Source organism: Aptenodytes forsteri, unplaced genomic scaffold (genome assembly GCF_000699145.1).
Source record: "Aptenodytes forsteri isolate BGI_AS27 unplaced genomic scaffold, ASM69914v1 Scaffold179, whole genome shotgun sequence".
Taxonomy (NCBI): Eukaryota; Metazoa; Chordata; class Aves; order Sphenisciformes; family Spheniscidae; genus Aptenodytes; species Aptenodytes forsteri.
Window position 1 is genome coordinate 1,220,077 of NW_008795378.1, and position 26,345 is coordinate 1,246,421.

Genomic DNA, 26,345 nt, shown 5'->3' on the forward strand with positions numbered 1-26,345 from the left:
TGATAAGCTCAAACTAAAATTTTTTTTCCTTTTAGACCCTAAAGGCTCATTTCATGCAGTTGGAGCCCATTTAGCTTCTCAACCGTGGTTTTTTTATCATTCCGGCGAGTCGATGTTTTGCTATTAGCCAGCCAAGCCACTGCTTCCTGACGTCGTCCCCATGAGCAGCAGGCGGGTGCATCACCAGCCTGAGCTCAAGGCTTGACAACAGTGTTCAAAGGTGACCTTGCACCAGTCCCTCCTGTAAAATGAGTGAAATATTTCTTTTCCAAGGTAGTGTTTTGAAACTTAAAGGACTGATCTAAAACCCTCTAATGGTCTATTGAGAGACTCTGGATCGGGCCCTAAATTGCCTGACCAAGTCCAAGACGCTTTGCAGTGCCCCATCCTCTGCTTACCCTTATCCTAATGACCCCATAGACACAGTCTTTGCTCCCCGGACTGCAGACAAAATATGCCATTTTTGCCCTGACCCAGACAAAAACAAGACAACAGGGAAAAAGATCCCTTCAGTTTTGTAGTCCTTTATTTTTTTTAAGTTGATCCTCCCATAGTAATGTACTGAAATGCGTAACAGTTACATTGTACAAAGCATTTAAAGAAAGTACCTCAACTTGCCGATTATTTCAAAATGAGATTATAAACAAAAGGAAAAATAAATCTGGTCCCTCACTAAAGGCCAAAAAAACCCCCAAAAAATAACTGAATACCTTCCGTTATTTATTTATTTTTTTAAACATAAATTTGGAACACTTCATCTTACAAATAGGATTAACATGAACATAACATCACACAAGCTCGCAGACAACCAGCATAAAATATTGGGTACAGCTTTTTAATCAGAAGAATCATGCTTTCATGAAGAAATTATAACTGTTTATACAATTGAATCAATTTACTGTATTACAAAAAAAACCTAAGTCGCATCTATTAGTTATTTAGTTCATTAAAAGGCAAAAATAAAATAAAAGAGGAATGTAAGAAAATTTCAAACACTGTTTTGCACTCCCATATACACAGATCAGTTCACCTCACTCTTTTTGAAGTACATGGGTGCCTTACATCGTAACGCAGTGGGGGACTGGAGCAGTGCTGTTTGTTATAGGAACAGTGCTATTTTAATCAACAAACAATCTTTTGCCAACAAATAAATACATGGTACACACAACACAAAGAAGAAATTAGAGGGTAGGGGGAAAGGAAACAATACAACAAAATAGTGACATGATTGTCGAAAATTAAAATCTCCTTACAATGATTTGAACTAGTGGTGCTGTCGATGAACGCGGTGCTTTCATGGAATTATCTGGATGATTTAGCTTCTCGGAGTAGTGAACATTCATAGTTTACAATATACACAAGCCTCTTATGTATTGTTTCTCAGAGTTCTTTTTTTTTCTTTCTCTTTTTTTTTCTTGTTTTTCGGGTTTTTTTAACAATGCAGTTGAGAAGGCAAAAGAATTACGGAAAGAACAAAATATTCCCTGTTACTTCTTTCTACATTTACGATGGATACTGTGCATTTGATAGAACTATTTTCTTTCTTTGAAGGGCTAAAATGCATAAAGCTTTAATGAAGAGATTTGTACATAAAAGCAACTGTTCCCAATCCTGTGTCAAACTATCTTATACAAAAAGAAAATCAATTCAGTTCCTACTTTAAAGGAGTGCCCATGTGTGTATCAATGCAGTCTTAACCCTTTTGCCCCTGCCCCTCAAAGCCGGGTGAACTGGAAGACACTTTTTCCCGGCCCCGGTTTACATAATCCACTGAAACTTTTTTTTTTTAAAGTCGCATTGATCCTCCAGAAGTCAGCAGCTGCCTTTGCTGTGCAAAACAAAATATTGAGAATAAATAGTTTCTTTCTTTTTAAAATTATTCAGTTTAAGGTCACCGGACTTTAAATGAGTGACCCTGCAGATTTATAAGGCATTCTGCTCAGCAGTCTTTTAAACAGTCATATATGAAAGAGCCATGCTACTGGTTTGGACTTGGTCCCATTCTCGGTAAGACTTCACAATGTCATACGTGACTGATGGATTGAATGGCGCTGGATTCTGCAGCGGCTCTTGCCATACTGTGCCACATATTGGGTGAATTGTGGGATGCAGAATGAAGGGAGTCCTTGTCAGAAAGAGAGAGCATCATCGCATACGCCTAGACGGGGAAAGAAGGACAAAGAGGTCATGATCCTGCGGTGCAGATCTGAGCTTGGACCCGTGCCATCCCTACATGGTTAGGGCATCATTTAGGCTACAACTGCTATTCTCAACTTATTTAAAAATATCAAAACACGTTAGGTAAACCTTTTCACTGACACTTTTGACTCACTAATAGTAATAATAATTTCTGCTTTCATCTGGCTTCACAAAGCTCTGAGAAACTTTTGACAGTAGACAAGGTCCCAGAGTCTCCTTTGCCTTCAGATTCTTGGCACAAGAGGCTCTTTTCAAGAGCCTGAGGAATCACATTATCCCTTGGCTGGTCCTGTATTTCACCAAATACCACAGCCTCCTTTGCTGACCTTTTCTACAGGCATATTCTGCAATTTTTAAAACGGGAATCTTCTGAAGGAGCTAAAAAGACCCGTTGTAATTAATGTTAAAAAAAACCCCAAAAAATAGCACTAAGGTGTCAGTCCAGTTATTGCTGTTTTCAAAACATGCTGAGGACCTAGAGGAGGTAACATTCAATAGACTTTATAAAAAACACCAAAAAGCCAAGCCAGCCAGATGACTGGGTCACATCCCTGCAAGGCTGCAGCTACACCCCACGGCATCAGTGGGACCACGCCAGCTGTATGAAAGCAGAGTGGGACTATTTCTTACCATGGCATTTCTGTGGGTGGCAGACAGGAACAGAAATAGCAAAAAGGTAAGCAAATCCTCTGTTACCAGGGACCAGAGCATCCTGCCATGTCTCCCTAGTGTGGCGGGAGCACAAGGGGAGGTCGGGGCAGGCTGAGGTTTGTGGACGTGGAGCACAGCCCTGTCTGACGAAGCTGAAACGATCTTGCCTGCCACACACTAACGGTTTAATCCTTTGGGTATTTGGCGACAGTAACATTTTAACTGAGTTAAGCTTTTACCTGGGATTTGGATTTCCTGTACAACGGTTGTTTTAGGTCCTCTGGCAGCTGGGAAGTATTGAAAGCTGCCAATTCAGCTTCACTATATTGATTTTCTTCCATTTTCCTCATTTTGAGGCTATCTGTGAAGTGCCTTATGTGGTCCAAAGCCGAAAGTCCAGTTGTCTTATACTCCTCCTCTTTATACCTACAAAAACACCACAGAGGTTTTAATGTCAATTAAGCGATTCTCTCTGCATTCCTTGTCCTCCCAGGTTTACACATCTGAGCAATTGCACCCTTTTTTACATTAATAAACCACCTTGCCCTGTGGAACCGTGATCCTGAAATAAAAGAAATTCCCCTTTCTTTCCTAAAGAGGAGAGGATGGGCAGCGGGAGCAGGGGAGGGAGAGGTCATCTCTCTCCTGGTGTCACCACAGCCTTCCACAAGACCATTACGGGAGATCCAGGTCGGTTTATGGAGCAAATAACGTCTCTCCCATGAACATTTCCTGTCTCACCCAGAACTTGACAATAACTCCCCAAGCACAGTTATTTTTCCTCTTAAGGGCTACAGATTGCATGACGAGACTGAAAACAGGGCTGGTATTGACCGAAACACAGACACATGTTGCTATCGTAACTGGGAAGCTGGCTACTTTGGACCAGTTCCCACAGCACACAGTTTGGTGCTGGCACTCTTGTATGGTTTATTGTTTTTATTTTGCATATCGGGCACACCAATACTCGGAAGGAACCAACCTGCCAGGGGAAGCTTTGCAGTTCATGTCCAAAGTACTCGTTTCCTCGTAATCCTCCTCTGGAGTCCCCTCGTGCATGTCACTCGTAACAGGCTCTTTGACCGCTTTCCCTGCAATTTCGCTCTCTTCATCTTCTTCGTCCATCATGACTTCATCTTCTGCCTCTTCGTCATCCAGCAAATCTGAGTTCTGGCTGGCTACGATGGCTTTTTCATCCTTAAAGTGGCTGCCATTCATTCTGAAAGTACCAAAACAAACCCAAGCAATAATCACAAATCAGTTATGAAAGCTCCTCACCAGCGGATTGTCGGAGGCAGATCTGAAAAGGATCCATCCCAATAGAATAAAGTCATTTCTGTATTTTGTATCTTGTTTAGCTTCAGACATTTAGGCAGTATTGGAGAAAATTCCACTCAAAAATCAGTGGGACATTACAGTGCCATCAGCATGGGATTTTCCTGTTATCCTGGGAGCCTAAAACTACTGTTCAAGTGGAGGCATGTTCAGATATCCATTCCAAATTTTCTCACGCATTATTTCATCTCATGTTTCCAATCATACATGTAGTCTGGGCAAAACAACTCATCGACTTTTAACAGAAGCTGTAGGGGCCAAGAAACTCTGAAAATCAGATCCGGCAGCTTCAAAAATGACATCCAATACTGTGTTCAGAGTTTTAAAGTCAAAATTACATGCATAATTAATTTTGCCCACTACCACCCATTTGGAAGCCATGGGTTCCTGGCTTCACTGAACGTGTGGATTACATACATGGGAACCTAAGGGACTTCAGCTGAAGACCTGAAGAATGGTTTGCAATACTGCCTCCACACTGAACTACATTATCGACTGATTTGAAGGTTAAGAAGTAATGAAAAGAAAGGTCATATAGCATTTTAAGTGCATTTATTCTTATTAAATGAATAATTATAGCAATACACACATGGAAAACCATTTGATCTACCCACTGTTATTACATTCTCTTTTGCTTTCAGACAATGACTTCTCTTAACTACTTCCTACGGGATTTTATCAAGGACATAATATCCACACTGAAGTAGGGGCTCGTTTGCTAACGGCCTCAACCCTGCAGGATTCTGAGCATCTGCAGCTGCATCGTGTCTGCTGCATTAAATGAGAGTTAAAGAAATTCAGCACTGCCACCGCGTTGACAAATGTGTGGCCAGAGGTACTAGTGGTGTAGAAGGGCTGAACTTGGTGGAGCCACATGAATTCATGCTCCCAGCATATCTGCTCCACTGCGTTATGTAGCATGGAGGCCTTGATTCATCTATTGTTCTCATTGTGCAAAAGGTCCTTACTCTTCCAGGAATACAGTTATAAAAATGGAAACTTTATTGTCTGCCCGCAGTTTGCTTTAGACTCCGTGTGCTTCAAACTGTGCGGGACAATATGGAATATACCAAAAGTTTGAGCAAGATAAGGATGAGCCCTAGCAGCGTATTTGGTATTTAGCGTATGACTTGCTGTTGTAACAGATGTACTTTTTGATGGAGCGTACACAAGTGAAAGCTAGTTTCTTATACAATAGCATCGTTTTCCTAAACATAACAGAGTTTCATCTATTTTCCGAGCAAATTCCAGCTGATTGTCACGAGTTTAGTATTGCATTAAAAAAAAAATCTAGGGAATGGTCTGTTTATATCACAGTATCAAAAAATCTGAGCCTGTGCAGAGTCAGGAGAGCTGAAGCAGCCACCCCCCTCTAAGATAATCAGAGGAATATCTCTTTATCATCTTTTATTTAAATAGGCAGAAATAAGAAATTGTTGAGCACAGTTTGGGCTGCCAACTTGCTTGTTATGCTCAATTGAGGCTGCTAGAAATGAAAGAGAGATGGACGACAACCAAAGTAACAAAAGCCATGTGATTAAGAAAACAGATTCTCTAATTATGCTTTCAAATGCAGCAATTTGCCAGGGATAAAATATCCATCAAGAGCAGTCTGAAGTGCCAAATTTAGAAAGGAAACACTGCACAACCCAGCAACCTTTTCACTTTGCTGACTTCCTGTTGGAGGACATGTTGAGACCAGATGTGCAAAGAAAAAATCCCAAGCCCTCATTGCCAATCAAGAATGGAATGAAATTTGAATATGCATGTAATCACTTAATCCAATACTTTTGTGGAAATTGTGTTATGTCCACCATTTTTATCCCTTCACAAAGGCATCTGGAAATTGAGATGACAGTGAAGTTTGTCACCAACACTAAGACATTTTTGATGCTGATAACGTAATGCCAATTCAAAAGCGCAAATAATGCATAATGCAACACCAATCTCAAAGAAATATGTATAGCTGATGTGCATATCCATGCTACAGCCTTTTCTGCTTAGCTGTATTTTTATTAGCTGAAAATATTTATAAGTCATCTCTCTTTTGTTAGTTCAGAAGAATTGAAACACCCATATACTTAATAAATCTCAGTAGGAAAAAGTCTCCCACATGCTAGAGCACGGTGGACTACCAACACCTACCCACAGGCTCACGGGTTTTTGCTAGTCAGCATCTTTCTTGGGATTGAGTTACTTACAGGAAAGGACTTTCAGTTATAATCTTTCATTTGATCCAAGAATTTAGCTTAGTCTACTTTATTAATTACACATTTAAATTGCATTTAAATAGTAAGGCTCTCTACATTTAGCCACAGGATGTAGAATACACCTGTTCTGCCGTGAATGAAAAATGAGGGGATTTTTCAACAAACTTAAATCAACAATGGGAACTTGAAACTGAGAGCTCCTGATACAAGGAGAAATATGTTTATAGATGAACCTTCTGTCCATCATCTGCCACTGGGAATATGCTCATGCACGATGGGGAGGGAATCAACACGTTTCTTTTCATAAGACACTGACGTGAACACTGAAGCAATCAGATTGCTAAAATGACTCATCAAAAGTGAAAAATCAGGTTTAATCTGGAAAAGGAAGAGTGGCACCTTTTGAAGGCAGATCAGTCGCAACTTACCTCTCCTCTGAGTTTCGGGGCGATTGGTTGTTGTGGTTGCTGTTTCCAATAAAATTCCTAATTTCTGTGAAGTAAGAGTCTTCCTTGTCATCTAGGATTGCCCCTGTGCTTTCCAGTTCTGAGTGAGGTGAAGATGTTGCAGTACCTTAAAGCAAAATAGAGGACTTCTGTCGTTGCTCCTTTATGTTTTCTATATTTAACCATTTAAATCAAATTGAAATTGAAACGATGGTTAAAATGGGTGAGACCCAGAAAAGTTGGTCATAGTGATCTATCAGCTGTAAAACTGGTATTTAGAAGGGAAGTATTATTAACCATGGGTGAAGGTGGTTTCCAGCCAAAATGACTGCTTGCATGCTGGGTGCCATTTCCATGGTTTATAATTGCTTTTGCCAAATATCTATTTCAACATCTCCCTCCTGTTCCCTTGCAACTCCAAGACTGTCAGTCAATAACTGTGTTAGACCAATGGCTGAACTGAGCAAATGGAACTTTATTTTAGCTATTAATGATGTAGATTTTCTTAAAATATGGAGCAGCCATTGACATAATCACCCAGGTTCATTAGCACTGAGAGACCAGTGACAGACATCTTTCTCTGTGCACTGTCAAGAAGACAGCTCTGCATTCACTGCAGGTACCTGGTTATTTCCAGTGGAGCAAAACGTAGACTGAAAAGACTGCAGACAGGGTTTTTATTAAACCCTGCAGATACCTAAACCAGACCAATAATATCCACTACCTGCCGCTGCCTTTGCTGCTGCTGTGCAGTGACCGATTTGCTTTGGGGCTTGGGAGGCACCATTACCTCCATAATAGCTAGTGCTTTTCAGCTCCTGACAGTGGGAATATTTTAGAGGGTGCCAAGAAAATCTTTTAGAGTGCCCCCTGAGACTCTAAATCTAGGACTCCTATTGAGAGCCAAGTGATTGCGGAGATGGGATTAAACCAATTTTCCCAGTCTGTTCTCAAAATGCTACGGTTGGCTTAATTAAAACCAAAAGAAAAGACATCATCCAGTGGTATTAAGTTATACGAGGGTGGAGTTTATGCTGGGATTTTCAAAGCACTTCAAATGTCAGCAGAGCTTAGGCACTTACATATTTTCCAAAAACCCCCTCATCAGAGCAGACGGCGGCAGAGCAACGTGTGCCTACTGACGCTCAGTAGTATTGAAAGTGAACGTGAGGTCCCTGTATATGAACGTTGGCGGTATGTAGAGCATGCTGGGGAGGGAAAAGGCATACATACCAGACATGTTCCCATTCTCATGTTTTTTTAGATGTCTGTCAAGATTGGTTTGTTGACCAAAACACCTGTCACACAAGTGACACTTGAATGGCTTCTCTTTATTGTGGATGTTACGGACATGTCTCTGCAGGTTAGAAGATATGCTAAAGGATCTGTCACAGTATTTGCATCTAAAAAACCAAAAACAGGTGGGTAGAAAAGGGTTTGTTAGTATCTGGAAATGTAAGATTTGTCCTAAGAGACATGAAGCACCTTCCGGGCTCAGCCTCAGTACCCAACTGCAGTTCCTTGGTCCCTATGGAGGCAAAACCCTCCCTGAAATAAAGACAAGTTTTGGCTGAATAACTGGAGAGCCGTGCTCTTGGAATGGAGACGTCACTTCTACAGTGGTTTTTTTAGCTTTAATTCACATTAGGCTTTATATTTTAAATACTGCCTTTAGGAATAAGCATAATATTTCAGAGTTAATGGCATCAAATTAGCTAGGGTAATTGATTCCCATGTTTTTAAAACTGTTGCACGCAAAGTTGGGAAGTTTGAAAACAGTAGAGCAATAACTCTATTGTTTCATGTGCTGCCAATACAATACAATTAAACGCTTTTGGAAAAAAACATGAAACAGATCTCTTCTAATGCTCAAATAAGGTAAAAAGGGTTATTTCTTTTCCTATTCTAAATTATACTGTGTGATTAAATCTTTTCTTGAGGAATTAACTTGCTCGATTGCTAATCCCAGAGGAAATTTGGTTATCTTGCAAAAACCAGCAATAAACAATCTCAACCTTTAATACTGTGCCAATGTGAGTAGTTTAGTCTATCACTCTGGTACCAGAGGCATCAGTTTTCATACTCTGTAGTGATTTGGAGTCCCTAAAGCCTTTACTGTATTGCTCTTTAAGCCATTACTAAGTCATACTATAACTATTCCAAATTCTCTGGCTGGCAACTAGCCAACAGTCTTCACCACTTTAGTTTTTCAATCTTTTACTTCTCCCGTGCCTCTCTTACGCTTGTCAATGATGTCAAATTTTTTTGTGTGCTGAAATTGTCCATTATGCTACTAATTGCTCACGGCTTTTATGTAGTGGATGGGCATAACATGCATCAAGACCTTCCTTCAATAAAATTAGATGTGAATCTCATTTCCCAAAGAGACTAGAGGCAAAAACCATATTGTTTCCTCACAAACAATGAGCTTACTCTGCTCCTTACAGCTCATAAAATGCAGAAATTGGTGCATTTGTTTTACTGGAACATGAACTGGCTTCTTTCCAGTTGATTTAAATTAGTCTTTCATTTTCAATAAGGTGAAGCGTCTATACACATTTCTGCATGTGACTGTCCTGGATACAATATCACATACATATTCTTATCAACAAGAGAGCACACCCACACGGGTTTTGGTTAAGCAGACCTCAGAAAGGATCCAGACTAGGCAGGAAACAAATAAATACAGTAACGCCTTTGCAACCGGGACCTTTCAGAAATCAGATGATTGACGAAACACCCAACTTTAGGCTGCAAAAACCACCACAGAGCTCTTACAAAAAAAAAACCATTTTTGCAAGGGAAAATATGACCATGAGCCCTATTGAAAAACACTTCAACCATGCTGGTTCAGAAGTGCCAGCTATCCCGTGAGGCAAAGGCAGAACTTGCGGATGGTGCCTGGGCGGCTGCCTAAGCCAAAAGAATTTCACTAACTAGGACCAAAACCTTCCCCCATCTCTGCAGCTCCAATGCTGAGTATCAGCACTGAATGCAAAAAGCCCTGTTTGAGACCAAAATGCAATGGTGGGTCATCAATGCCAAGGAGCGAGCGCTGGAGCTGGCCAAGCAAGGCTGTTGAGCACTCATTCCCTTGCTTTATTCACTTGACGACACCACAGACACAGGTAAGGGGTCGCGGTACCTATAGGGCTGTTCTCCAGTGTGCGTCCTCAGGTGACGTGTTAGGTTTGCAGATCTCGGGAAAATCTTGCCACAGTATCTGTGATAAGAAAAGGATTGATAAGACAATGCAACCTTCAATGGCTTCGTCCCAATTTGAGCCGCCCCAGACGCATAGCCCAAATTGAATCATTAACATGTGGTAGTATTGGTATTGCTTTGGTGTAATGACATTTCAATAAAATCATTCAGCGATTTTAAGTGATTGAGACACACACACACACACACACACACACACACACACACACACACACACACACACACACACACACACACACACACACACACACACACACACACACACACACACACACACACACACACACACACACACACACACACACACACACAAGAATGGGACTGGAAACAAGAATGGGACTGGAATTGCTGGCACCGACCAGCTTTTCTTGTGCATAAGCAAGGGATATATGAAAACATACCAGTTTTAAAGATCACCCAAAATTTCTAAGCTCACTAGGTGATTATCTGTCACATTCAGATTTGGAATCAAGAGAATCTGTTATTAAAGCCTTGGCTTTCTGCCTCCATATAAGCAAATTTCAAACCTTTCAACCAATTCTACGTGTCAGCAAACGTGACATCATTCTGTGCATTGAATAGGATCAGAGCAGACAAGACTCAAAGACCTAATCCATCAAGGTATGTTTCTATAACAACATGTCTTGAAAGAAGGTGACATGTTTTCAAAAAGATCAGATAAACCGATATGCCAGTGTCAAATGCCTGCACATTCTGGAGATGATATAGAGACCTAAATAATGCAATTTAAAAACCATTCTCCAAACTTGATAATATGTCACAGGAACAACAATGGCAAAAAAATAATAATACCGTGAGCACTCCCCCCTCATTTAAAGTAACATATTAATATTCAGTTTATAACTGGCCCAGTTCTATTAATGACATCCAGCCCATTTTTGCATGGGGACAGAGCACACACAGCGCTCTCTTAAGTGAATGAGGGTGGTGGTTGCTCCACGTGATGACTTTGAAGATTGCATCCCTTTATTTTTAACATCCCATTTATTTTTTCACAACGTGATATATAAGCCTTCAAAATACCCACACAGCTAATTCTACTCTCCTTGACAAAGCTCCCATTCATTTTGGTTGCACGTACAATGACTATCTTCATTGTACTTTTTTTTAAGTCTGTACACATAAGTCCTAATAAGTCATGTATTTTATCACTGATCCCTTTGGATATTAAAACCAGAAGCCTGAGAAAAAACACATCTGTAGTTTATGATCAAAAAAATCAATAATGAAAGCATGCTTGTGCATATGAAAGTGATGAGAAAATTTGGAAAAAAAAATTGTTTATATAATAGTTTCCACCTCATTTATCAAACCAGTATGATACAGGGCAAACTTTGTTTCGTAACACCAGTAATTTAATAATAAGAACCCCAAAGCGAAACACTTTCCATGTTTCGTTGGAAACTCTCCGAGCACGGGGGATTTCGGGAGCCCAGGAGGGCAGCACAGGGCGGTTTTGGGGCTACCTGCAGGTGTAGCGCTCCTTGCCCTTCCGCAGCAGGGTCTCGGGCAGGACACTCGGTGGCGCACGGAAGTTGAACATGGATGGCACCGACTGGATCAGCTCGTTGGCCTCCGGTTTCAGGGCGCTAAAGCTCTCCAGCTTTTCGGCCATGTTTTCTATAGCTGACATCTGCAACAGAAGATAGCACAGAACCCGTCATGGTGAATACCACTTCGGTTTTCTGCCCTCACTGGAAACCCGAAATACAAACAACATACGCTGCCAAGGGAAAATAAAAAAGGAAAACAAAAAAAAGCAAATGTAGAGTTGCAGTGACAAAAATTATGGGGCACATTAGGCAAGGTGGTGGCCACGATGTTGTCCCACTTGGAATAACGCCCTTAACTGCTATAGCGGGGTGCTGTTTCTCTGCAAGGCCAGCACACAGCAGAACTTCTGTCCTGACTGCTACAATGGAAAGCTGCTTCCATACAAAATCTAAATTAGCCAGTGTTCATTTCTTCTAATTTTTAAGCCTCAGCTTCTATAAAATTCCAGTTTATGCAGTCATGCTCTGTGGGTATGTGCTTATGAGTAAGTGCATCCCACCTACTGAAACCATTGTCCATTTTTGACCAAATCAACAGAAAAACTAGAGATCCCAACAATAACTGAATTCCTATAGGGTTTTTTGTTTGGTTTTTTTTTTAAAGGACTTGAAGAGGACAAATATTGCAGAGGACACCTTATGAACAGGCTAGCTCAACCAAGGGCTGCAACAAGCCAGATCCAGAGAGGCTCTGTCAACGTCCCAGCCACATCCAACCATTCAGTCCAGTCTTCTTGACCATCACAGTCGAAGACCATGAGATAAATCCATCAGAAATGAAACTTTGGTGAATTTGGTGCTATGTGTTTACATTACCTGTTAGATGCCTATCCTGTTTTTCTACAACCTCTTAATATTCTTGCTCTACCTTTAGTTGCTTGTAAACCCTATGCACTTTGAGATGCCTCCGCTCTTGGTTAGCTGTCTTAAAGGGCTTTAATTTTCAGGGAGTGGGCATTAAATAATTTCTGGAGAATGGTTTCCTTTCAGGTGTCTGGAACTGACCATGAAAAACTGCTCCAAAACCTCAAACGTTGTCACTTGGAGAGTTCAAGACTGCTGCTGAGCCTACTGACAGGTGAGTAACCATCTGCCTCTCCATAACACCACAAGCAAATGAAAAAAAAGAAACCCAAAATCTCACGTACAGAGCATAAAAACCACAGCATGAGCCCTGTGCAATACCTTGCTTGTAATGAAGGAGGAAATTATGTGAAAGACAAGATGCTGAACGCTCCTCAGCTGAGCACACCTTTCCAGCCCATTCTCCAAAATCCGTAAGAGACTGCTCCAATTGTTGGGATTTTAAAGTTTTATTTAATGGGAAGAATTGCATGTGTTGTTTTTTTTTAATTTTATTTTAATGGGCAGAACTGCACATTTGTCTCCTGGAATGACTATTCACGTGCTGGTTAGCTCTGGCTTTGGGTTGGTTTGTTGGGGGTTTTTTTTTTTCCCTTTAGCCTGTAGCCTGCCCTCTCATTTCATGCTCAGGTTCCTAATGCTGAGGACAAATTGCAATGTACAGGGTACCACTGCCAATTTGCCAAATGTCTTTCATCAAACACGGTGGGAAAAAAAAAAAAAAATCTCAGAGGGAAGTAAAGATACATTTACTTGTCAGGCAACAAATGTGAAAGCATTGCAAGGCAGTAGGGGCTGTAAACTCTGGGGTTTGATTCATAATCACTCAGCTGCTAAAACATTCTCCACAGATGCAAGTGGACAGCACATTTGTCAATATGAAGGATTTTGACATGTACTGATCACAGGCGTGAGATATGTAATGATGATGCTGCTGGGAGAGGAGGTAATTCTATCTCGGCACCGAGATGTCATTATCAACCCATACAACTCAACATTACCATATATTTCTTTTTATATGACTTCATCTTTTTCTTTAGTCGGAATTGATTCTTAAAGCTTTTACGATAGTCCTTCCACTGCCTTAATTCCTTCTAATTGTTCGCCGCAAGAATTCATTCTTCTATTTTGCAATTGCGGAACATAAATTGTTTGAATGAAAAATGACCTTTGGCCTTCGGGCTGATTAGCAGTGACAAGACAGTGCATGGGTTATGATAGCACATATTTATGGTGAAGAATAATAAGGACATTGAGAAGTATAATAAATGTTTTATTTATGTATATTTAATATTCAAGTCAGTTTCATTATCTAGTGGTTTTAAATCATTTTTGGATCACCATTTCTCATGTACATGGTCCCCTACAGTATTATATTAAAGCAACTATTTTCCTCTTTACATTTAAAATAGCTTAGTCATGCTTATTTTTTTTAGTACTTATTTCCAGGATTTTGCAGAGGAGAAATTGAGACCGGTTCTTCTCTAATGTACGGTGATGCAGATCAGCACTAGCTCCAACACTGCCTCCAGGATTACATGAGTCCCAAAATAGGTATGAAATCAGCATCTAATCTTAAATCCCTCATTCAGAGGAAACACAAGCATGTCCAATTATTTTAAAGTATTACTCGCTTTCCAAAAATATGTTTCTCACCATAGGAATGACTATTGTGTTTGTTGCTTTTTTAAGACTGATCCATGTAGTCACCTGGTATGATTTATATTTTTCAAGAAATGCACCAGCAACAATGGGAAGTGCTCAGCCCCAAGCCTTTGCTGATACGAGTCGGTGGCACTCCACTGCTGTCAGGATAATTATAGCAGTTACTATCTGCTGCAGATAGGGCTCACAAGGACCCAAATCAGGGCATTTTCTTAAGAAGTCCTGGAGCGTGCTGGTGCTCGGGGCCTTCAGGATGCAATTCCCTATTGCAAGATGGGCACCTGGGCAGCATGGGCTTGTTACAGCCCATAAAATCCTGCCATCCCAGACCCGCAACACGCTCTCCATGACATTATATTCAGGTAGGCAGCCCCTGCTCATCAGTCTAATTGCAAAATCTTAACTGGGTAATATGAAATCTGGGGTTTGCTGCGCTGAGGACTAACTCAGGCACCAAAACCAAGCAGGAATTATAAAACCTGCAACACGCTTTTGGGAAACCAGTACCCCGGTTTCAAGCAGTGGCCCCAGGGGATGCGCAAGAGGGCGGGCAAGGGACAGACCTTCTCCCCAGTGTCTTCTGTCATGCACCAGCAATGAAAGGCGCAAGAGCCTTAATTGGAGGTTGCATCTCGATTACGGTGCTGAACGGCCATTGGTGGCTGCAGCTCCCATTCATTTGGCTAAACCCTTTTTGAATCCATTTATATTTTTGTCAAGGAGAGTTCGCCAATTTAATTAGGTGCATATGAAAAGATACTGGCTTTTGTTCCTCCTAAGCCTTTTGCCTGATAATTCAGCTGGGTGCCCCTCATTTTTTTTTTGTATTGTTAAAACTAATGAATAACCATTTCTCATTCAGGTTCTGTTCACCATTCATGGTCTCATAGAGCTGGGGCACAGCTCCCTCGGGCATTTCTTTTCCCAGCTGAAAAAATCAAAATCTACTTAGTCTCTTTTTGTATGGAAGCTGTTCCCTACCTCTGATCATCATTGTTGCACTTTTCTGTGTCTTTTCTAATTCTACTACGTCCTTTTTGAGAGGGACTTTAGCTGTATTCAAGACCTGAAAGCAGTATAACATAATGATGTTTTCAATTCCTTTCTGCTAAGCACTCAGATGATATTTTCATAAAACTATCATCAACTTCAAGATCTTTTTCCTGAATGACATGAGTTAAGAGTCACACTTTTCCCTCGGTATTACTAGGTACTTAACTGACATTGAGTTTTATTGCTATTTTAATCCCTGGTGACTCAGCTTTCTGTGAATCTTCAGCAAAATCTTCATAGTCAGCTTTGGATTTAGCTATTCTCAACAGTCACAAACTCCGCTCTTTGCCTGGTCACCCTTCTTCCTATGTCACATACAGACATACACCACAGTTCAGACCCCAGTGACACCCCTAAGTGGACTCACTGATAATCTTCAATGATTGTAAAAATCACTAGTTTATTCTTACCCTTTTTTTCCATTTTTTTTTCTTTTTGACTAGTTGTTAACCCAGGGGATGACTTTCCCTCTTCCACAATGAAACTCCCTCTTTCAGCTGAAACACAACCGAAGTAGCTCTTACTCCTTCAAAACACCATTACTGCTGATGGTAAAGCAGGACTTGCCTCCATAGGAGCTGTGTTGACCATGCAGATGTTACTGGTCAGCAATCCACCAAATTCCTGGAGCAAGCTGTTAGCAATATCATCTGCCCTGGGAGGTTAGGTGGGTGCTTGTGGCCACCTCATCTCTCCGGGGATGGTCTCTGGGGACCACCAGGCGTGCGGCTCAAGCCACCAGGCAGCACTTTCAGGAGGGGTCTGCACCCCAGCCGAGAGCCCAAGGGCTGTGGTGATCCCTGAACAGGGCATGGGGAGGAGGGCACAGCTTGACTCCAAGGATGGGATTAGTGTAATTGCCAGGTCCACAGAGAAAGCTCTCTGAGGAGGTAGGAGAGTGAGAAGATCCTGTTACATATTTTACATACAGCTATTGCCTTATGGACGAGTCATGTCTGCTCCTAATCTGAAATCAGTGAATGACAGAATTTTATATAGAACGGTAACTTTTGATTTACATATATGAGAGTTGTTGATTCTATCTGCATCCAGATGTCTGGAAAAGGACGCAGCTTTCCTCCACCTCCCTCCCGCTCCCTGAGAGGCTATTAACCTCCTACTGACGCAAACTAATATGCAGTCGCAATTCCCCAGCTCCGACTCAAAAATGCAGACATTACCATAATCGGCTAACACAAGTATTTATAAACATTTCAACGGGCAAGATATCATCAGCAGGGGCCTTGAATATTTGTCTTAAAATTTATTAACCAACAGAAGAAAAAGTGGCATAAATAAAGCAAAGGTTTGTTGTTGCTGCTTTTTAAGAATAACCTGATGATATGAAATAATCTAGCAGACAATGTCATGAATTACATGACCTCATGTTTTATAAACGCGACTCCTTCATTGCTATTATCGCAAAAACAACTGACTTTATGGCTGTAACTCATGGGAAAAAAAATTGTTCAAATGTTTGCTTTCTATTTTTACTAGTGTTATTTAGAGAAATCTTGAAAACCCAACTACTAAAGCTTAGGATTTCTTCCTCCCCAGTTCAAGTTACAATGCTTTTTCTAAAAACTACGACTTGCGAATTTGTTGTCTTGAAACTGTGTATTTAGACATCCAGCCATAGAACTTGGCTGAGCTATATTCACGTTCAAGAGACCTATCACACATGGCTAAGCTTTATGAAGCAGTAGCGAGAAACTCCTGCTGATCTGCAGTATAGTTCCAGAATAACTCTATTTGTATTATTAATGCAGTTGGTGGGGATTTAGCTGATCTAACAGAATGGACTGTGTCCTAAAATAAGCTCAGTAAAATAAAAGCTTTGTTAATGCACTCACCAAGTTTCTTTTATTTTAAAATTATTTTAATTATTTACAATGATTCTCCATAAAGCAATTGTAAATAAAGTCTGAACCTCTTTATAGCAGCCTTCTCTTGATGGGACCAGAAGGGGATGAAAGAGTCTACAGACTAAATAAATTGTGATCCATTCAAGAGAGGGTGTTGCCCATTGATTTGCACTATAGGGTTCCTGCCAAACAATGAAAAACAATCTGAAATAATCTTGAAATATATGGCACATGCAACTGTGAATTGAGATAGAAAGGTTCGTGTGACATATTCAAATGTCTCAAGATGAAGATTCACCCGTGAATCAGCATCCTGCTCTAGACACTTTATGTTTTACATACCTATTTCTGCTGCAGTTGCTCAAAGTACTAGCATGGCCAGGAGACACATGCTCACAAAAAAAAGCAGGATGATGGAAATTTGAGGACCAAGCCAATATCAAGGAAAGCAGACAGAAGAAATAGACTGCACTGTGTTTTCCAACTTCCCAAATATACCCAAACAGAGCCACTTTTCTGAGAGCAGAGGATTCAGGGTGCCTGGGCCAAATCACAAATCCTACCACGGCCCCTTCATGTGCTACACTGAATTCTCTCTATTGCAAAGAAAATGTTTGGGAGCCACCTCTTGTGCTCTCCAAGTCTGGCATCTAACCCTACCTATCTGTTGAGCTCATTCAGCGTCTATGGGTGCTCACAGGAGTCCTTCAGTGCCTGCTTAGTTCCTTTCATCTCAGGATCCTAGCGCATCTCTTGCAGCTGCATAAACCATCGCTTTACAGGAAGAAAACAGAATTAAAAGCCACGTGTACTCAAAGCAAAGGTCCATCACTGCTTTTGAAGTGTGCCATGGATGGCACGCAGAAGACAGCAGGGCTAAGTGCCAATCTGCAGGGGCAGCACCTTTGAGGGCTCCTGCACTAGCCCCATACAGAGACGCACGTGCGAAAGAGTACATGAAGATCTCAGATCTCATTTTATGAAATTCTGGCTTCGTCTTGTGAAATTAGTCCACATCTCACTGTGAGTGATGAGCGAGAGTGAGTCAGGACCTGAGCCGCAGCCGGCTGGCTCCAGCTCTCCCCTCCGAAGCCCAAAGGTTGGGAAAAATCTGGGACAAGTATTTATGGGTTCAGTGCTGCAGCTGAGGAGCCAGCAATGCAAGAGCAAAACACGGTGTTATTTGAGTTGCATCTGCAAAAGCAGTTGCTGTGGCTCTTTTTTTTCATGAACAATTTAGACATATTGAAAATAATGTTTTATAAAAATAGAAGAGCAAGCTCAAATTTACCCCATAGTACTAAAAGCACAATTCCTGTTCGCATAAGGGGGACGATGTAAGTATACACACAGGACAAATCTGACCCAAACACAGCAAATAAATGGGTGTTTTATTTGTGTTTTAAGTACAGCAATGAGCAATTAAGCTCAAAATTTCAAAGCTATTAAAGCGGCTAACTCCCACTGAAGTCAATGCGAGATAGAAACGTGAAGTCCTCTGGGGCTCTGTATTTTAATATCTTGAATGCAGATTAAATATTTACAATTATTGCAATCTAACAAGATATCAGCCTAAAAATTTCACTGCAATCTCTGAAGGAAATGGCTTGGAACTACGTCAGTTAAATATAAACAAAAACTGCATTCTGAAACCCTCACTCAGGTAAAGCTCCCATTGCCTTCACCAGATAAAACTGGCAAGATTAGGTAGGTAAAAATAAAGCCAATTTGACATAAGAGGATATTTATCCGTTACAGCTACAACACTCTGTAGGAAAGTGTGGCATGCTCCATAATTGAGTGGTAAGTTATCTTTCATATTATATTTTTCTTATGCAATTTATTTCACGATGATTAAATCAAAAATATAAGCAATGAACTTACCCAAATTCTTTGATCAGGCAATTGGAACTGGGAGCAAAATTGAAACAAAAACAACACATTATTCCTGCGTTGGAACTCTCATTGCAATTAATCTACTAATTAAGATTTTATTTAAAGATATTAATTAAGATGTTATTCTGAATGATTGTTGCATCGGGGTATTCCCTCCCTAAAAATGCAATCCTTGTAATGGCAAATTATTGTGAAATACCATCAAATGATCTAATTTTCATAGCTTTCGGGCCACTACCACTGGGACGAATTTTGCCCAGGCAGGGACAGGGTAACAACTGCATGGTTTATGTCTTTAATCTCTACTTCAGAAACATATTTTAAAGATCCATCTGTTAGCTGTCATATTATCCAGTTAAAAAAAATAAATTCTTGCTTCATCAGATGGCAAGTTTCAGAAATAAATTCACCTACAGAAACACAAATTTGTAGGACACAAACAATAATTCTGTTGATTTTTTTCATAGATAAATCCTGCCAGCAGAAAATGAAAACTCATGGTGCAATCCACACCTGTACTTTTACAGGGGTGAACAGGACTATAAAGGAAAAACAGCTTTTCTGCAAGCCGTTCCCCATTCCTCTATAAATACCGAGCCAAGTTCTGCCGTTGCAAACAGGAGACTCCTTTCTATTAAAGTCAGCAAGAAAGCAGATTTTGGCATTTACTCTTTTGACAGAACATGTGATGGTGGTTTAGGGTTTTTTTACAATGTATTAAGAGTACATGTTACACTCATGACCTTTGCATCCATCCATCTCACACCAAGTTAAAGACGTTACCCCTAGCAGCTAGGTAAGCGATAAAACGAAAGCCAGTCTTTACCATGGATTTTGTTTTCTATTGCACAATGAGAAATGTGGAGGAATGGGCAAAAAGGTATGACAGGCATATTTGTGCACTCCCGTGCATGTGTTCAGCAATGTGGGTGCACAACTCCTCCCTCCTGCCAGAGGGTGCTGGCTCTGCCCCATCTCGGCTGGCACTGCAGTAGGGAGGTGGCATCTGACACCTCCTGCTCACACTGATGGACCTGGTGACCACACTGAGACCTTCCTTGGACACCAACAACAGATTGAACCAACTCTCTGTGAAAAAACTTGAGGGGTGAAATCCCGACATCCTGCCCGCTAATGGCAAAACGCCCAATGCCTCCACTTCACCTGCATGCCTACGGCATCCTCGCCTAACTCCCATTAACCCTCCTCCAGTTGCCCAGGTAACTCAGAGTCATACAACGCTACGTAGAAGAGTATTCAACTCCTTCTCTGCCCACCACAGACAAACTCCTAATGGTGCATTTTACCCAAACAGCCTCCTTTCCCACCTGCCAACCATGCTACCTACCACCATCATCAGACCAACCTGCAGCAAAACCTTCAGAGCCCCTTGATCCAACTTCACTAAACAACATAGATTTACACCTTCTGAAAAGCTAGCTAGCACTAAGCAAAGTAATATTGTTTCTTCCATCGATACAGTATGTAAAATGCCCTTATTGAAATAATTTACTATTACTTTACAGCCCCTTAGCTGCTCTAACAGAATCACTCATTTGATGGAGAGGAACCCGCCTGGTTTTACACCAGGGACACAGAAAGGATTGAGCTCCTGTTTGCGTATTTGTGCATTAGTACTATCCGCTATGAAATGGGAATTTTTACTTGTTGCTTTGCAAACAACAAGTTTATTTTGTGCAAATAACTTTATTTTGGGCAAATAAGGTAACTCGGCAAGAGGTGCTGAGCTGCTATTAAATTCTTTACATAAATTCTCGATAATTTTAATTCTTAATAAACCCTTCACTTCCTACAGGCATTGAAACTGGAATGGTGTGTTTTTCTGCACTCTCCACCCATGCAATAGCATTATGTTTGTGCATCTGCAAATATATACGCCATCAGCTGCTCTTCCCAGCTCTCCAGAAGTCCCACATTTCAGAATACACTCCATACAACTTAGGACATAACAACTGTTGCCTTCATTCTAAAAAAACACAACCAAATTGTAGCAGATTATTGGCATGGTTTGCCCAGGAATCAGAGGAAGCTGAACCAGAGACAGCAGCTCCTGGTTGTGTGCTTAAAATACAAGACCCGTATGCGGTGTCATTATTAGGATGAAACAGCCTGTAGTCAGCAAGGGGTTCAAATTTGCAAATACTACAGAGGATTTTATTTCAGGCATAAGGTTTAACCCAATTTTTTAGCAAAATCTCCTTAAGCAAGAAGAAGGAAGACAAAATGAAGGTGTAGTGCGGTTGAAGAAAAGCAACGTGTAGTTTGCATACAGGTCCTCTTTCTATACTACATACACATTGCGGTTGTTACACCATTTTAGGGAGATCCTCCTAAATTTTTGTTATTCAGCAAATAAGCAGCAGGATTATGGCCTATGAACAAGACAGCAGCCCTCTCATACAGCATGTCTTCAGGCATAGAGGAGCAGGGATCCTACAAAGTCATTGTACATGCTATAGCCCACAACGGCTACCTAAAAGAGATGGAGCACTTGCATGGAGACTTGAAAGCATTGGGTGGAAGGTTTTATCTCTTTTCTGGGAGTCCTTAAATATTGACAGCTGGGATGCTCAGGTTTGCTGGCCCGACTTTGAATCTACATCGTCTCCTTGTAGTCAATACTGACTCCACTGCAACGGCCCAGAGCACGGGAGAGTGCTGAAGACGACACAGGTAGCTGCAAGTGTTGGTAGCTACACTACAGTTTTGGAGGAACACGGTTCTAAAACATACATGTAGTTTGAATCCGGTTTCCTCTATAATCAAAACATGTTGTTTCATCTGCAAAACATCAAGAAGCTCAGAACAATGCTTACGCTTTTCCACAATGGTGCAGCAAAAACTGTGTGTTTTAGGAAATCCAAAAATGACTAAGACTGCATTCATTTCTCTGCACCTGCTTTGAAGCATCAACAGGCTTGTTTACAACATCAAAATTCCCAAAATACTTACTTGTGGATGAAACAAGAATCCCGGGGAAGGTCTCAAGTATTTCTCTTTTAAAGCTTCCAGTGGGTCAGTTAACTTTCTTTTCTCTACTCTGTAAATGTTAAAATTAGATTTGCTTGTGATGAATCGGTCTCAGATATTAATAAATATACAGCTACTCATGTTTAAAATAGTCAATTATACATCAAGTAGTTTGTTTCTCAGAGATAATGGTAAAAGATAAGGAAGTACAGTCAACTCTCGATTCCCGCATACAACTCATTACTGCGGGCGGGAGCTGTGAATTGCCATTAAAGGGAGATTATACCATTTACATAGGAAATAACCCCATTTCAAAAGACCGGTAATAATTATAACAGGAACCAATGACTAACTACCGAGCACTTTTATGAAGAAATAAGGCAACTGAGTGTGGTCTCCACTTGGAGGAGAGGAATTCGAGGCAACAGGAGCCTTGAGCAGTGGGTCCCTTCTCATCTGCTCGTGCAAGACATCGCAGCCACCATCCTGGAAACCTCTCCTTGTGCATGGCCATGCACAAGCAGGGCGAGAAAGGCGGGCTTGTAGGAACGCACTGAATCCGATATGCCAGCAACAAAGACTGCGATCAACTCGTGAGCATTTAGGCAGCGAAACGCAGCATGGATAATTCAGAAGCAGTGTGGAAATTTTAGGTTTTTGCTTTTTCTGTTACTGATGTGTACGGTTTAAGGGACAGATCCTGTTGTCCATATGTAAATGCAACTCACGGCAAAGGAAGGCTCAGTAACAACTGGCCTCATGCTATGCTGCCAGAATTTGTACAGATTTCATTAGTTTGTAATGCAGGACCATAAAACACGGATCATTATTTCCACTGCTTCAGGCATTTAAAATGAATATGACGCAAAGAAAACCTATGGTCTAATACAGATACCAATCTGGCACGAACAAAACCATCTCAGTAAATAGCATCATATCCTGTTTCTTCATAATGCATACCTGTTGTCTTATGCGAGAGCATTCTACAAAAACTTTGCCCATAGCATTTCTTTTTCAGATAAAGTAATAAATTAACAACATTTACATGGCAGTAACTTTTTTTTTTACAATAGGCTATAAATCAGTCATTTATATTACAGACAAATATTTTTATGGCTAGTATTTCTCTATATTATTATTATTATCTCTCTGTATTTTTAGATGCATGACTTTGGCTGGTTACAAATATACGAGCAGAAAGGCGAAGGGCAAAGAGGGGCTGACATACACAGGACGCACGTGAAATCCAGATCCCGGTGAGATCCATCTCGGCACTACTGGGAAACACCGAGGGGTCAGGATTTTACCACTGGTTTTTAAAACCTCAGCTCACTGACAGTGTCTGCTTGTGCACACGTCGAAGCCAACGACAAGGCTCCCACTGATTTCATAAGGTAGACTGGATTAACTAGCCCACTGGTTAGGCTTTGTACACACAAGGACGCTGCGCTTTCAATTATATTAATGAAATGCACAGATAAATCAACCCATTGCTCAAATCAGTGCAAAAAAAGGCAGAAATCACTCTCAATTTCCATACTTTTTATACACCCTAGGACAAATTTGCTTCTTTGTTGTGCTTATGAGATACTCCTACTTAATTCAGGAGGAACTAAAAAGGTGGTGTACAACTGGCACCCTGGTCAGATGCTCTCTAATTTCCAGGGGAAGGCAGAGGCAGAGGGCAGTAAAGGCGAGTGGGCAGCATTTTGGAAGAAAAGGAATTTGAGGCAAACAAGTGATGTCAAATACACAGTAAATATACAAATATTCAATACTGATGCCAATTCGTTTCTGGGTAAGAGAATATATTCAACTTCTGCACATCAAGCTGTGCAGGTTAAACTAATGACTCACTGCAATGAGGGCAGTCATGAAGACTTGCTAACTGCAGCATTACCGGACCCGGGGTTTGCTCTGAGCAGCTCAGATTTGAGGCGGTGTGCGCAGGTCAGCCTGAGCCTGGGCTGCCCCATGCCCCGGTGGTGGCATGATGCCTCCAGGGATGGTGGGATGGGAACAGGGTTGTCCTGCATCTGCGGGCAGGTGGCCCTGGCAGACCTAACTGCCTGTACCAAAGGATGCCGAAAGGCAGCAGATAGTCCGTTACCTGTAAATGGGATCCATAAAGAACGGGGTGGGCCTGGCGTGCTGCAAGGAGGACTCCGAAGCTTTCCTTTGCTCAAGGTCGCCTCCTTTCTTTTCTCCAAAGACGTGGTTTTTCCGAGGCTCGGCTTGTTTTGTGCCGCTGGCTCGACTTCTGCTGCCCATGCTGAGATCTAGAGGCTGGTCCTGGCTTGCCGCAGAGGGGGCTGCTGGCTTTGAGGTTATGGGAGTAAGTGGCTTCTCCTCCTTACGCTTTATGGTGAGGTCAAAGGGAGACTCAGAGCTTCCCTTTGGGATCTTCTTTATTTCACTGGGTGATTGGGGCTCCACTTTCAAGGGTAACGGTCTCAAGTCTCTATCAGGAAATGGATACATTGATTGAGAGAATGCTGGAAAAAATGGGAGGGGAAACATGGAAGGGTAAGGTAAGGCTCCAACTTTTTTGTCTTGCAGCCCCACAAGTCCTGTTGAACCAAAGTACTTTTCAGCAATAGAAGCAATAGCCTTTATAGAATCATTCACCGCTCCTGACACCGCAGTCTGCTCCTCTAAGGATGGTGAGAAAATGGAATGATTGCTGTGGTCTTTCTTATTATTTATTGAAGCCAGGCTCTGCAGAGAGCTTACTTTGTCTTTGAACATTTTACCATTTTCTTTAAATTTCTCTTTCTCACTTTCAATGTCACTTTCCAGATCAGAGCCCGAGGTGGTTTCCAGGTCACTGCCACTGGGGGTACTGACATCGTCAAGGTCAAGGTCACTACTCTCTGACTGGTCACTGAGTTTCTCATGCGGCCTCTCTTCAGAGGACCTCTCTGGTTGAAGCTCCACTGGCTTATTCTCCCCTACTGATGGTTGCTTATTTAGTGCCTTCAAAATATCCTGGGTGGCTGGCAGTATCTGAGGATTTGTCATGAGGGGACTTTGACTTTTGTTTGTCTGATCTGTGCTCGGTAGTCCTTTAACAGGAGAACTAGTAGGTAGCAAAGGTGGCCTGTGGTACAAGCCTGAAGGAAACAGACCAGGGAAGCTAAAAGAAAATCCAGGAGCTGTTGGAAAGGTAAGACCAGCAGGATGCCTATTGGCTCCAAAATAGTCAGCAAGGCCCGGATTTGCATGATTCATATTAACCATGGACGTTTTATCCATAGCTGGGGTTCCAGGAAGTGAAATGCCTTGGCCAAAAAATCCTCCTGCTGCAAAATGGTTCTTGCCCTCACAAAATCTCCTGTGTTTATTTAAGGAAGACGTAGTGCTGAACATTTGTCCACAGTCTTTGCACTTGATTTGGGTTCTGCAATCAGCATGCATGCGCTTATGACGACAAAGGTTTGAAAACTGAGTATAGGATTTATGGCAGACCTCACCTGTATGTAAACAACAACAACAACACATCTCAGGCTTTATGGTAATTGCCCCCACCCTCAAAATTTTGCAAACACCACCACTTTTTTTACCCGCCAAATGTCAATTAGGAAGTCGTAAGGAGAAGTCTGGGTGCACAAATGTACAAAAAGCTATTGTACTCTTCCAAAACAAGGCATCCAAGCAGACAAATGTCTAAAGACAGCACCAAAACCCGCTCCAACAAACCAAAAAAAAGTCTGAAACCACTAAAAGACAAAGTTTCCTTGTTTGCTCTTTGTATTGCACAGTGTCGCATATCTGGTACCAGTATTCCGTATTGCATTAACACCCAGAGCCCCGCGAAGAGCCGCGGCTCGGTGCTGTAACACTGTATGAACCCACAGTGCTCCTGCGCGAGCGAGCACTCATGTCTTCAAATGACATCCATTTATGTCACTATTCACATGTGGAAAGTTAGTCATTAAAATAAATATTTGCAGGACCAGACAGGAGATAGATAGAGCTGCCTCACAGAGCTTTCAGTCTGCAAGACCACAAGGATATGAACGAGGTGAAGGAGGAGACAACCAGGTATTTCTGAGTGCATAACCTTATTAACAAACAACATTTTTTTCCACTTACAATTAAGAATTTAATCTCATGAAAGTCCAGGATAGAGCCTGAGTAACCTCAGTCTAGTACTCTCATATGTCCAAAGCATTTCTATTCGTGTAATGCATAGTGTCCCTACAGGTGTCTGGGATGCTGTAACTCTAAACGCCACGTCTTAATAACTTTACTAGTCTTAATATTGCTTATTTGTCTCTTGCACATGAAAAAATACACTATATTTCAACAACAATTTCCTTTAAGAATGCAACTGTATTTATTTGCATGTCCGATGCTCAAAACAGCTCGATG

At 41.4% G+C, this 26,345-nt stretch overlaps 1 protein-coding gene across 2 annotated transcripts in view; it reads right to left on the bottom strand.

The window, feature by feature from the left end:
• Nucleotides 1-518: 518 nt before the first annotated feature.
• The window catches only part of MECOM (MDS1 and EVI1 complex locus), a 197,662-nt gene continuing 171,835 nt past the window's right edge, over nt 519-26,345 (bottom strand). For both annotated transcript variants that reach the window (XM_009280541.2, XM_019472413.1), the window contains exons 7-15: nt 24,082-25,444; nt 21,954-22,041; nt 11,551-11,717; nt 9,987-10,064; nt 8,075-8,244; nt 6,824-6,968; nt 3,833-4,069; nt 3,090-3,276; nt 519-2,158 (exon numbers count right to left, since the gene is read on the bottom strand). In XM_009280541.2, the coding sequence (XP_009278816.1) occupies nt 2,024-2,158; nt 3,090-3,276; nt 3,833-4,069; nt 6,824-6,968; nt 8,075-8,244; nt 9,987-10,064; nt 11,551-11,717; nt 21,954-22,041; nt 24,082-25,444 (2,570 nt within the window). In that variant the 3' untranslated portion in view covers nt 519-2,023. The remainder of the gene's footprint in view (nt 2,159-3,089; nt 3,277-3,832; nt 4,070-6,823; nt 6,969-8,074; nt 8,245-9,986; nt 10,065-11,550; nt 11,718-21,953; nt 22,042-24,081; nt 25,445-26,345) is intronic.